The 14,075-nt window shown below is 37.3% G+C and overlaps 1 protein-coding gene across 1 annotated transcript in view; it reads right to left on the reverse strand.

The window, feature by feature from the left end:
- Positions 1-2,083: 2,083 nt before the first annotated feature.
- LOC136861115 (meiosis-specific nuclear structural protein 1) overlaps positions 2,084-14,075 on the reverse strand; it is a 162,240-nt gene continuing 150,248 nt past the window's right edge. Inside the window, exon 10 of the mRNA XM_068228024.1 lies at positions 2,084-2,424. Within this exon, the coding sequence (XP_068084125.1) occupies positions 2,223-2,424 (202 nt within the window). The 3' untranslated portion in view covers positions 2,084-2,222. The remainder of the gene's footprint in view (positions 2,425-14,075) is intronic.

Raw genomic sequence — 14,075 nt, forward strand, 5'->3', positions numbered from 1 at the left:
CCTTTTCTTAACCTGTTCAGTGATCTCCATGTGATCCAGTCCAAGTTGTGTCCAGTTGGTAGCATTCAGCTGGTTTTGTCCATGTTTGAAGATGACTTGTTCTGGCTGCCCACAATTATTCTCTGGCTTTCTTCAGAGATGTAGATCTAAGATTTCAATCTAGGCTTTGGTGGACTGTGTATGTGTAGTGGATGTAGCTCATTTTCTTCATCTTTTTTCCTTTCAGCATTTGCAGCTACTTCCCAGTGTATATCAGGAGGAGTGATTCCTGCCATACAATACAGTTTGTCAACTGGAGTTGGCTTCAAACATCCAGTAATTAGTCTTGCAGTTTCATTAAGGGCCACATCTACTTGCTTTGCATGGGCGGATTTATACCACACTGGGCAGGCATATTCACCAGCGGAGAAGCAAATTGCCATGGCAGAAGTACGGACCACCTGATGCTCAGCATCCCAATTACTACCAACAAGTTTCCGAATGATGTTGTTACGGGCTGACACCTTATGTTTGGTGTTTAGGCAATGCCGTTGGTAGGTGAGGGACCTGTCTCAGGTAATTCCAAGGTATTTGGGTGTAAGACAGTGCTCCGATTCAGTGCCTTCCCAAGTCACTTTCAGTTTTCTTCCTGCCTGTCGGTTTCGAAGATGGAAAGCACTGACCTGAGTCTTTTGTGGGTTTGGCTTCAGGTGGTTCTTGTTGTAGTAGTCAGAAGAGGTTTCTAGAGCTCCTGTAAGCATCTGTTCTGCTTCTTCAAAATCACTTGTCTGTACTGTTAAAGCAAGGTTGTCGGCATATATGAAACTTTTGGTTGCATGAGGTCTGGGCTGATCATTTGTATAAATGTTGAAGAGTATTGGTGACAATACACTCCGTTAGGGTAAGCCATTCCTTTGGGTCCTCCAATGGCTCTGACTTCTTTGGAATTCAATGTAGAATCTTCGGTTGTGCAATAATTATTCTAGTGAAACCAAAGTCCGGATAGTCAACAGCTCCCACGGAGTATAACGTGAGTTACAACTGCACTCTTCTTATTCCATGCAAAATGCTGCTATCTGGCATGTAAATAATAAAATAATAACAATAAGGGCCAGTAAGGATAGATCGTTACCTTGGAAGTATAAGGGCTTATATCATGTTACTTCAATTTGATCTAGAAGAAGTTTCACCGCACTCTATTAATGTACCCTACACTATTTATTTTGTATTACTGTATTAGGTATAATCATCATCATCATCATCATCATCATCATCATTCTTTCATGTATTAGTCCTATAGAAGAACTGTTACTGTCTATACAAAAGATTTGCATTTTCATGCCATCTCTTCCTGGGACGTCCCAGAGATCTCTTCCCACCGGGGCAGTAGTTTATGACTGCTTTGGGGATCCTGCTTCTGTACATCCTGTTTAGGTGTTCTAGCCAATTTCTGTGGTATTCATAGATGTATTCCATTACAGGTCTGCTTTTAAGGTCAGAAGCTGAAAGGTGACAGACCCATCACTGAACTTACCTCCTTCTTGCCAGCAATTAGTTGGGGGGACATTTACTTGCTTTAAAGTCTATCAAAAATATGTTCATTTCATGGATGGAATATTGTTTACTTTTCAACTACAGATGTGTGTTCATACGGAAAATGTGTCCCAAAATCTGTTTTACTTTTTCCAAATAGCACACAGGGTTTCTTTTTGCTAAAGGTTTAACATTGCACTAATACAACAACGTTTTATGGCAATGTAGGATGGGTGGGAAAGGGCTAGTATTGGGAAGGAAGTGGCCTTGGCCTTAATTAGGGTACAGCCCTAGCATTTGCCTGATGTAAAAATGGGAAACCATAGAAAACTATCTTCACAGTTGCCAGCAGTGGGGTTTGAACCCACCATCTCCCAAATCGGGTATTTCTTAATAACGGACATTTTGTACATAAATTTCCACAGGTGTTTCACTGTAGAAATTTGTTTATGCTTCAGCTGTCCAATTGTTGAAACCCTAGAACTACGAGAACAGGACTTACTTCTGCTAAGGAAGATAAAAAATAATATAAGCATAATTTTAAAAAAAAGAACAAGCAATTTTATTGGTATAGAGAAGTAAATAAATAACATTAGATTTAACAAAGCATTTTGTATCAGAAATTTAACATAAGCTGTGATGTACATGAGGGACGGCAGAGAAAAGTACAGTTTATCAGCGTAGAAAGTGTTCAACTGAAAAAGCACCCATCAGTTTGTTTCGGGTGGATGTACACGACAAGTTTCAGTTTCAGGACCTTCACCAATATTCAGTTTACTGTACTTTTCCAGGAACTCTGATCCAAGATGAGGAAGATCATCCTGACGTAAAACTCCCTTGGGCAAAAAGCCCAGTAATGCTGCAGCATGTTCCTTCAACATTCGAAGACGTTCTTCTTCAATCATTTTCCTCCTGAAAAATAGGGAGTACAAGTATTTAGTTAATTTACAGAGGGAAAAAAATTTTACTTACATATATAAATTTTATTGGTGACATTCCTTCCATGGAATGAAGTATGGCAGTAAGGATCAGAAGTGTTCAGTAACATCTTAATAAGATAAGAAGATTTTACAAATAAGGATCACAATTTTTGTTAAGTTCCATGGTACAAGAGATGTACTTGGTAGAGGGATAATTTTTAAAAGTCATGAATACTCAGATTAGGCAAGTTTTCAAGGTGTTAATGATTATGTGCATATGTTTCTGAGCTTACAAAGGATTTTACTATATTTTCATGTTCTACAATACAGTAATGTTTCCTGCTGATTCAAACTCAAATGATGCAACTACTGATTAAACTGGTTGACTACAGTATTACTGTATGCATTAGGAGATAATGAAACCATTGACACTCGCAGCCAGTAAACTATGACCACCAGATGTTTTGCATTAGGCCACAAGATGCATTCTTCAAAAAATAAAAAGTTGGCTCTGAGTGCAAAGATGTAATAAGAAAACTAAAAGAGTACTTTATTATGTTATATGAGCAAATGAAGACAGTGGTAGTATTTCCTAACATTGTCATAAACAGAGTGACTGCCTAGCTGAGGAAATAAAGGTGTGCTATGTGCTCCTAGAAGAGCGTCAGGAAGTTAAACATTTTAGAAACAGACTTTCACTTCAGGAGCAATGCCATATTTACTAATTCTGAAAAAATTACAATACCGTACTTCTCTGAATCCATGACGAACCCCACTTTTTCCTTCAAAAGAATTTAAATCAGGCTCAAAAAGTTCTATGTAAAATCATATGAATGCCTTTGTTGTACAGTACGCATTTTTAGACGCCGAACATTGGCTTTCGTTATACGGCATTTTTTGTGGTTGCACAATTATTCTTTATTTCTCCAGGTTTAATGACCATTTACTTAAAATTGGCATCAGAATACCGAAGAGAACCCGTTGAAAATTTGCCGGCAATACCTATTCCATGTGTCTCTACAATACGGCGATCCGTCAGGAAAATATTCTTGCTGTCTATAAAACTGTAACGGTACTTTTACTCAGCATCAGTTATGACCAGTTACCGCTGCACACACGTCTTGCTTTCCGGGTTCGGCCAACTTCAGCGGCTAGCGATGTATACAGGTAGGCCTAATCGCGAATGTTGAAGGTAAACGAACAAGTTTATTGTGCCACGGTATGGCCATTTGACCCTTGCATTTTTCGTGTACATACCTCACAATTTCATTTTTGACTTCTTTAAAGAGTCCTTGTTGCAAACCACTGAATACTTTTTTTGTTCAGTACACATTTTTTTTAGCTATCTTTGTCTTCACGCTGATGCCAAATATTGGCTTTACTTAGGCCTATGCCATATTTTCTTGCGGCTGCACAATTATTCTACATTTCCGAGGGTTTAATAACAATTAACTTAAAATTGGCGTCATAATATTGACGAGAACCCGTTGAAAATTTGCCGGCAATACCTGTTCCACGTATCTTTATGACTATCCATCACGAAAATATTCCTGCTGTCTATAAAACTTAATTTTACTAAGAGTCAGGTACAGTCGACGCCTTAAAACTCTGCCACTGAGTAGCCATGGCCTTTCTAAGAATTTGAAGGCTCTCAAGTTTTGATGCCATTCTGTAGATTTGAGAAACGTTTTTGTAGAGGCTAATAGAATGTCATTCTCTCTTCACTATTGCCTGAGATCCAGTGACATTACACACAGGCACCGTACAACCATCCGGCTCCATGGCTAAATGGTTAACGTGCTGGCCTTTGGCAAGGCCAACTAGATATACAGGCCATAAGGCTCCCCCTCCACTTCCGGTGCTACGTCACACGAATAGCCATCCGCTTTATTTTTCGCCAGTGACTTGTAGGCTGATATGAACCTCGCAGCAGTAAGGCTATCAATAGTGTTTAATGACAAACTTGTGTGAACATTGTGAATTATGCCCATGTCGTGTTGTGTACCTGGTTGTAGAAGCAACTATAGTTCAAAAGAGCCCAATATTTCAGTGTTTAAATTTCCTATTGACTTGGTTCGTAAACAAAAGTGGATCTTAGCCATCCATCAAACAGAATTTGTCCCTTCAGCAAGCTCAGTTGCGTGCATAAAATACTTCGACGAACGTTTCATAATTAAGGAGGATTCTGTTAAAAGACCTGATGGGTCTATTTTAACAGTAAAACGTAACCATTTAAAACTCTCAAACGACGCTATTCCTACTAAGCTTGAAAATGTGCCTGCCTATCTGTCTAAAAATCTTTCAAGACCGAGGAAAACTCCTATTGAAAGACAGGAAGAAATTGAAAAACGGGAAGAAGAAAGAAAGAAAGCTGAGGAAGAAGATGACAGGATCAAGGACTTCGATGACGTTACTAAATGCAAATTAGATTTTGACAAAGTTTTTGTCAATTTCGACAGCCAAAGTCTATGTATTTTCAAAATTTATATGACTGAGGAAAATATTCCGAAAATTGGTACTTCTTTAACATTAAACGAGGCTCTTGATTTTAAAGCCATAAAACATGGTATTTTCATGAATGATAACCCTGATATACGTGCATTAGGTAACGGGGGCAAGATATTAAAATGGTCAAGTTTAGAAAGGATCTGAAACTTCCTGTTTAGTCTTGCTTGTGACTCAAATGTGACTGTCCACGACAAAATAGAAACTGTGAACAAAATAATCGATGAAATTGAAAGTGAAGTTGATGACTGTATCATTACTGATAAATTAGAATTTTGCAAGGTACAGTTAAATTTAGCCTTTGCAATGAAAGTGTCTTACTCCTGTATACTAATAACATGGCTCGCTTCAATATTTTTCGCATTTCCTGGGGCGTATAAGAAGATAAGACAGTCAACGTTCCTTACAATGCCTCACCCTGTGTATTTGCAGTCTTTTACCTCAAAACTAGGCACGGGAAATTCGGGTATAGATGATTCACATTGGAATTACTTGAAGAAGAAAGTAAAATTGTTAAATGAACATGAACGATTTTGTAACTTGTTCTTGGATGAAGTCTATGTAAAACCTGAGCTTAACTATAAAGGAGGAAAGGTAGAGGGAGTTGCTTTTAGTAGTAAAAGTGGAGAAAATAACGCAACATTAGCTACAACTGTACAAACCTTTATGTTGTCATCCATTCTTAAAAAAATTAAAGACATTGTTGGTTTGTTTCCATGTAAGAACCTAACGTCACATTTCTTAGAAGAACTAACTTTGCAAGTCCTTAAAGTATTAACAGATATAGGTCATAAGATAGTATGCATAATTTCTGATAATAACCGTGTTAATAGAAAAATGTTTGTATTGAATAGGATGAACTACATTATTTCTTATTTCATTTTAACCGTATATGTGTCATGAAAACATATTTGAAACGCATGTGGAGAAACGAGTTATCCTAGCTAAAAATTTACATGTGAATAGCCTTTCTGAAATTTAACTAGACGCGAGAAAATATGAACTATCCTCTGAAATAAGTGATGGAGGCCTACTGAGCCATATCTTGAGGCGTGTCACATTCTTAATCCATTCAGTATATAACATTAAAGATAAGAGATCGTTTATTTCAGCCATTATTTTTAACGAGTTAACAACTGCTGTCGGCCACGTTATTGACGCATTTATTACGAAAACTTGTTATACTCTTCCATTTCGTATTTTCTTTAGAGAACAGCAGTCGATGGGCATTACTAATCAACTCCAACATTGCCTTTGAATGTCCACGAGAAAGCTCGCAAATGCACATAATGAGAAAACTATGCCGTACCAAAGATGCAATAGAGTTAAAATAAAGTATTATTAAGGTCCAGCTTTTCAATACAAATTGTACAGAGTTTAAATTACATATATGCTTAGGGACTAGTTTTGACCTAACTGTAGGTCATCATCATCCAAAAGCAAATTAAATACATAAGTATCGAAGAAATTAAACAATGTAAAGACACATAAGGTCTCAAAATTGTACATACCATGTGAGAAAGATTTAAGAGACGTGCTGCACTATGTTAAAAAATAGCTCTATGATAGAGATTCGTAAAAAGTCCAGTGCGCCGTACAAAATTAGAAAAGTTGTTAAAGATAGAAATCCTTAAGTTGCTGGTCAAGGAATTCAATATATGCTGGCTCCTTAAAGATGATGTTATCCATTCGAAGAACAATTGAGCCAAAATCACGTTGTTTTCCTAAGATATTTGTAAATGTAATAACATATGGATGCTAAAAAGGTTCTTCTGTTTTTTGGAACTGGAAGGAAGGTGACTGTTGTGTGTGGAGGCTTAAGAATCGAGAGATGCGCTACACTATGTTAAAAAAATAGAGATTCATAAAAACGTCTAGTGCGCTGTATAACATTAAAAAGTTGTAAAAGTAATCCTTAAAATTGCTGGTCATAGAAATCAATATAGGCTGGCTCATAAGAAATGTTGCTTTCCAGTTAAAGATCAACTGAGTTGTAGTCACGCTGTCTTCTCAAGATGTTTATAAATTTAGTACACATGGATGCAGAGCATGATGCTAGAAAAGAGCTCTTCTGTTTCTAGAATCTTGAAGGACGATGGTTGTTGCGTGTGGAGGTTTAATATATATAGAATTAAATAAAGGTGGTTAGAAATTTGCAGTTCAATGCAGACCATGCAGTTGACATTGAATAATTGACAGCTAAGAAAGAAAGAGATAAGTTAAGGGGAAGAAAATACCTAAATGAAATATGTTATATGGGAAATTACATCGTGTTGTATAAAGCTGAGCGGAGCTAGAAATGAAGTGAGAATGGGGGGTGGAGTAGGTGAGGTTCAAAGGAAGTCTTGTATAGGAGGTGCGGGGAGAAAGAGAAGAGAATGGAAAGGAAGCGGAAGGAGAAGAGGTGGATATTAAGGCAGGGCTGAGGGATGAGGTAATACGGAAGATTGCCTAAGTAAAGTACTGTAAATAGAATGAAAATTCAGACCTTGATTATTTGATTTTGAGATTCTGAAAAGATGAATGAGCAGGTTAAAAAGAATATTCGGTTTTTCGGAAATGTCATTAAGATTGTAATTTGGATTAAAATATTGGTCTAGATGTTTAAAGCAGTTCTCTGCTATGTTAAGGAGGGTTTTTTTAATTCATAATTTTGAGAATTTCCATATCATGCTTAATATCAGTAAGTTTATGATTGTAATCGTTCATGTGTTGCCCAACAGCTGAAAATTTATTGTATTTCAGGGCATTAACATGTTCCAAGTATCTTATTTTAAAGCTCCTTCCTGTTTGTCCAATACAAGTAAAATTGCAGCTGTTGCATTTTACCCTATATACACCAGATTTTGAAAAGCAATCAATTTTATTAATAGAAGATGAGTTGTGTAAGATTGTTGCATTATTATAGATAATTTTGAAGGATATTTTAACATCATGTTTTTTAAAAACGTTAGTGACCTTATAAATATCTTCATTGAATGTGAAGATAGAAAATAAAGTAACTTTTGGTTTTTCTTTTTTCAGAGTGGTTAAAGGGCGATGTTTGTATTTATTGATAATACTTTCAATGAAATAACTACTGTATCCATTAAGTTTAGCAATCATATGAATACTGTTCAATTCTTTTTTTAAGATCACTTTCGGTCATTGGGACAGTAAAGGCTCAATGAACCATATTATTATAAGATGCTCTTTTATGGATTTGGGGATGTGAAGAATCTTGACGAATAGTAGAAGCTGTTTGGGTAGGTTTTCTGAAAAGATTGTATTTTAAAGAGTTTGGTTGCCTAATGATGGTCAGATCTAAAAAATGTATTCTTTGTTCATGCTCGGATTCAAGTGTAAATTTCATGTGCAGGTCAATATTGTTAAGGTTGACAAGAGTGGAAGCAGCGTCTGTTGTGCTCTCATCTAAGATTACTAAATTATCATCCACATACCTAGCCCAAAAAAGAATATTATTGAAGTTATTATTGTTATCAATTTTAGTATGTTACAAAAAATCTAAATAAATTTTGGCTAAGATACCGGAAGCCAGCGATCGCACGGCCAATCCCTCCTGCTAGTAGATAATACTGTCGAAAGTGAAATAGTTCTTAATTAAAACTAATTTCAGGATAGACATAAAATCTTGTATTTCCAAAACACTTAGGTGGCTGTATTTACTTAAATTGTTTTCTCTGATAGGGTATAACTTGGAGGTTTGAATACTGGATACATATTTACAATGTTGATAGAGTGAATTAACATAAGAAGATTGACTATATTAAAAACAAAATTTTAAGGACACTTCCTCTAAAGCATTGATACTTTGTCATTATATGAATTTTTCATCTAAACAGTGTTATTTGGCTGAAGATGTTTATAAGTACAAAACATGTACCACTTTTAACCAATAAGTTGCCTTAAGCAATTTAGTGTATCGACAAGGTGGAATCTGTGTAAGTGCGATACGGACCCTGAAGTTGATTTTATGTAATCGCCTTTGAATGTCGACAATGTTGAATGTCAACGATAAGATATCTATTATGTTCAACCTTTTCAATACTAATTAGGTACGTGTTTATGTTACAAATACCTTTTATTCAACTTTGGGACCAGTTTCAACATATATAATGTCATCATCAGCCATAAAAAGATCACAATATATAAGCAAGGACACAATCTGTAACTGACTATTCACACCATGTGTCATAACAGAAGAGTAACGGGATCACCGGCTTCAGGAATTTTAGCTGAGATATATATTGACCATTTAGAGCATACAGCAATTAACAACAGCAGTGACTTTGCAAACATAAAATTTTGGGCCAGATTTGTGGATGATACACTCGTTATCCTTGACGAAGGAATTTCTGATGCAGCCACCACTCTTAGAAATTTAAACAATATTGATCCGCAGATAAAGTTCACTCTAAAATCTGAGACCAACAGAAGTACACATTTTCTGGACCTCACATTAAACAGACTTCCTTCATCAATAAAATACGAAATTTACAGAAAACCAACACAGACAGCCACTACCATCAAGAAAAATTCTTTTCATCCCAAAGCACACAAGTATGCTACCTACAACAATATAGCAGACAGGGCATTCAGTATACCACTTAATACAGTAAATCTAAATAAAGAATTGAATACAGTCCACTTCATAGCCAAATATAATGGTTATGACAATGCATTTAGAGAGCGCATTATCAACAAATGAAAATTTCTCCTAAATTCAACTCTTAACTAGAGAGAAAATTAAAACTGATTATTTTTCAACCTTCACATTCAACGAAGATATTTACGTAGTTACAAATATTCTGAAGAAACACAACACCAAAATTGCATATCGAACTAACAATAGAAATATGGATATCTTATATAATACCAGCTCAATTAACAAGACTAACATTATAAAAAATCAGGAGTCTACAGATTCCAATGTCAAAACTGTCAATCCTCGTACATTGGTCAAACAGGGAGGAACTTCAAAATCAGATACATGGAACATGTTAATGCTACAAAATATAATAGATACTCGGCGGTTGGCCAGCACATTCAAGATTCAAAGCATAGCTTCAGCAACATACAACAAGATATAGAGGTGCTCATGAATATGGACAAAGGCCCTATTCTTGACGTCGCAGAAAATTGCTTCATTCACTTAGACCAGTTCTTCAACTCCAATTCGAATCTGAACGAAGTCTCAGAAAAAACTAATATTCTATTTGATTTTTTAATTAAAGTATTTAAGTACCGTATTTACTCGCGTATTAGACCCCCTTTTTTCCCCACTTTTACAGCCAAAAATAATAAAGGAGGGTCCAATATGAGATGAACTCAAAATTTTGTGCAGTGAACACATGACTTCTAGGTTATAAAGAGCTATAAATTGTACGTGTAAACATTCTATACTATTATTTAACAAACTTAGAATGTATTTAAGTTATACTGGCTATTTTCGTTGGAAGGCAATGTTTCTAAACGTAAAAAGACAAAAAATGGTGAACATGAATTTTAGGCCTATGGTACATATAAAAGTACTTTTTAGTTACTCATATCACGTCATTCGATACATCTCATTAATTCTTCTGGTGAGGTTGACGTCAGGAAGGGCATATGGCCGTAAAAACTCGCTACGAAGATTCGTCTCACTTCATACTCGATCCCGTAGAAGAAAGGGATAAGGGTATCGTCAAGGTACGTAGAATACAAGGTAGGGATCACAAGAGAGGTGCACAGTAGCAAGCAGAGCTGTGACGTCACGCAGGACTCTCGCGTTTAATCTGCTCTGAATGAGCTAGAGGTAGTTCGAATAAGAATCGCTGTACACGCAGAAGCTAGGTGCTAATTATCCACGATAGTAACATATCTGTGGTGTATAAGAAACCGTGTGTGTTTATTTTATGTGATGAAACGTAAAAAGCAGTAATAGGGTACACTTTTCAATATGCTTTGTCTTGCCATTGCAGGCTGCACAAATCATAACAGGCACGCGAAGGAACGAAACATACACTTTCATGTATTCCCTAAAGCCACTGACCTAAATGAATGGTGACAGAAGTAATCAAGACATTAGCGAAACCTATCTTTCTCAGCTTCGAGGGTTCGGAAGGCTTTATGACCATTCTCTTCCGATAGCTGTGACGCGAAAGGTGAGAGTAGCCTCAATGCTTCCGAGGCGATAAGAAATTCCATCTGTTCTTCGAAAGATTATGAAACATTACGCCCAAATATGTTACATGCTACTGATGAACTCGATCAAAACTCAGATGTCGTGTGCCAGTCTAAGGCCAGCGTTGAGCCCACAACTTCCTATTATTTACCAGAGGATGAGCAAGGGTTCGTTAAAGCCCTTGAAGAGCTAGTAAAACAGCTCGAGAACAGTCGTGAAACCAAGGATCGTGATGAGCTGCTTGAAAAATTCACAGGCTATATTGTAGCTTTTAGGGTAAAGAAGAAGAACCTCGATATAGAAAACAATTACGGAGAGAAAACAGGTCAAACTACAAGGGGTGGAAATTATATTTCAAAAAGAGGTCCATTTTTTTTGCAAGATGCTTTACGTCGCACCGACAAAGATAGGTCTTATGGCGACGATTGGACAGGAAAGGGCTAGGAGTGGGAAGGAAGCATCTGTGGCCTTAATTAAGGTACAGCCCCAGCATTTGCTTGGTGTGAAAATGGGAAACCACAGAAAACCATCTTCAGGGCTGCCGACAGTGGGGTTCGAACCCACTATCTCCCGAATATTGAATACTGGCCACACTTAAGCGACTGCAGTTATCAAGCTCGGTAGTTTCAATTTTACCACGGGAAAGAACTGAAAGAGGGTTCTAACATCATCACAAACCTTACGGATATCCTGAAGAAGGAATTCCCCAAAATTTATGAGTTTGCAAGTTGCTTCGTGAGAAGCCATTCTTTTATTCGAATGGGCGCTTTAAGCAAAAGTAAGACATTCAAGAGACCGGCTTTCAGTTAATAAAATACCGATATAGAAAGAAGAAAAGCAAAGAAATTCCATTGATGCTAGGGATAAGTGTGTTTGATGTTCTTTTTTTAAAAATATCAGCATTACACTTTGTGTATAAAGTACCTGTTATTTTTTTCTGAAAGGCAATTTATTATGTTTTATATGAAACCAGTGCTAAGAATGTTAATATGCAGGCTCATTAATTTATATGGCCTATCTAATGTTAACGTGGAATTTGTCAGTGCCTGGCACTTGGAGGAGAACATTTACTGTACTGCTTGTGTTGTGGACAGTTTCCTAACATTTGCTGTTTGTATTGTTGATAGTGTCTATAGTTTCCCAATATTGCTTGTAACAACGGACAATTTCTTGCAGTCATCAAGCTTTAATGTTCGTTCTGTAACTGTAACAATTAGAGCCCCTTGTTATTGTTATCATAGGTGTTGAGAACACGAACATATGGAATGGTAATTCCACTGCGATCACAGTCTTAGCATTGTTACAACCTTTTATACAGATCGAAATACTTCAGAAACGCAGCTGGATTCACACTGTATTTGATCTATTATTACTCTACTGTAATAGTGAAGTGCAATGCCTTTTGTGAGGTGATGTTAAAATATCAATGAAGTTCTCTGTTTTACTAGCTCTTCAAGGGCTTTAACAAACCCTTGCTCATCCTCCGGTAAATAATAGGATGTTGTGGGCTCAACGCTGGCCTTAGACTGGCACACGACATCCGAGTTTTGATCGAGTTCATCAGTAGCATGTAACATATTTGGGTGTAATGTTTCATAATCTTTCGAAGAACAGATGGAATTTCTTATCGCCTCAGAAGCATTGAGGCTACTCTCACCTTTCGCGTCACAGCTATCGGAAGAGGATGGTCATAAAGCCTTCCGAACCCTCGAAGCTGAGAAAGATAGGTTTCGCTAATGTCTTGATTACTTCTGTCACCATTCATTTAGGTCAGTGGCTTTAGGGAATACATGAAAGTGTACGTTTCGTTCCTTCGCGTGCCTGTTATGATTTGTGCAGCCTGCAATGGCAAGACAAAGCATATTGAAAAGTGTACCCTGTTACTGCTTTTTACGTTTCATCACATAAAATAAACACACACGGTTTCTTATACACCACAGATATGTTACTATCGTGGATAATTAGCACCTAGCTTCTGCGTGTACAGCGATTCTTATTCGAACTACCTCTACCTCATTCAGAGCAGATTAAACGCGAGGGTCCTGCGTGACGTCACAGCTCTGCTTGCTACTGCGCACCTCTCTCATGATCCCTACCTTGTATTCTACGTACCTTGGTGATACAGCTCTTTTTAGATACACGCCTAGTGGAGGGGAGTTACAGGTACCGCTTTTACCGCATATCAGCCTTCCTGCCATTCGTAAATCTCTGGCAGTATGGTACCGGGAATCGAAGTCAGACCGCCGAAAACAGCAACTAATTGTGCTAGCCGTTACGATGCCGGACATTATTAACTACAAAACAAAGACATATAGCATGACTGATGCATGCTTGCAATGCGGGTTGGACACGAAGCTAGGCCTATTCATCTATTTGTGCAACGTCATCAGAGCTGCAGTAGACGTATGCCACAGAGGTGAACGTTTCTTAACTACGGAACGCAGATGTACCGCATGGATTCGACGTGTTTTTCACTGCGTATGTCGAACGGACGAAACTATTCACAAATTTGTGCAATGTCATCAGAGCTGCAATAAGACTTGTACGCGCTTCGAAGCGGAATCGTCATCGTTCTCTGACGAATTACGTTGGGGGGTCTTATAGGCAAGATTTATTTTTTTCATTTTCTTTATCTCGAAAAGCCGGTGGGGTCTAATACGCGAGGGGATCTAATACACAAGTAAATACGGTATTTTAATCTTCCGAATAGGTCAATATTTACTACGATACACAGTACCCTATCATGTTACAAACCCCCACCACATTGTTCACAAGACCCACCTTAAACCTACTAATCCCCTAACAAGATCTTTTTCTTCCCCCATCTTCCTCCCCTCCAGACCTACCACATTTTATATTTCCTTCCTTTTACCACTGACTGATTTCATATTCATCAGTATTAAATTTTTATCAGGTATAAATTACAAGTGACTCAAATATGTTCTCGACACTCTGGTTGACGCATATCACGTGTG

The sequence above is a fragment of the Anabrus simplex genome, chromosome 1 (genome assembly GCF_040414725.1).
Source record: "Anabrus simplex isolate iqAnaSimp1 chromosome 1, ASM4041472v1, whole genome shotgun sequence".
Taxonomy (NCBI): domain Eukaryota; kingdom Metazoa; phylum Arthropoda; class Insecta; order Orthoptera; family Tettigoniidae; genus Anabrus; species Anabrus simplex.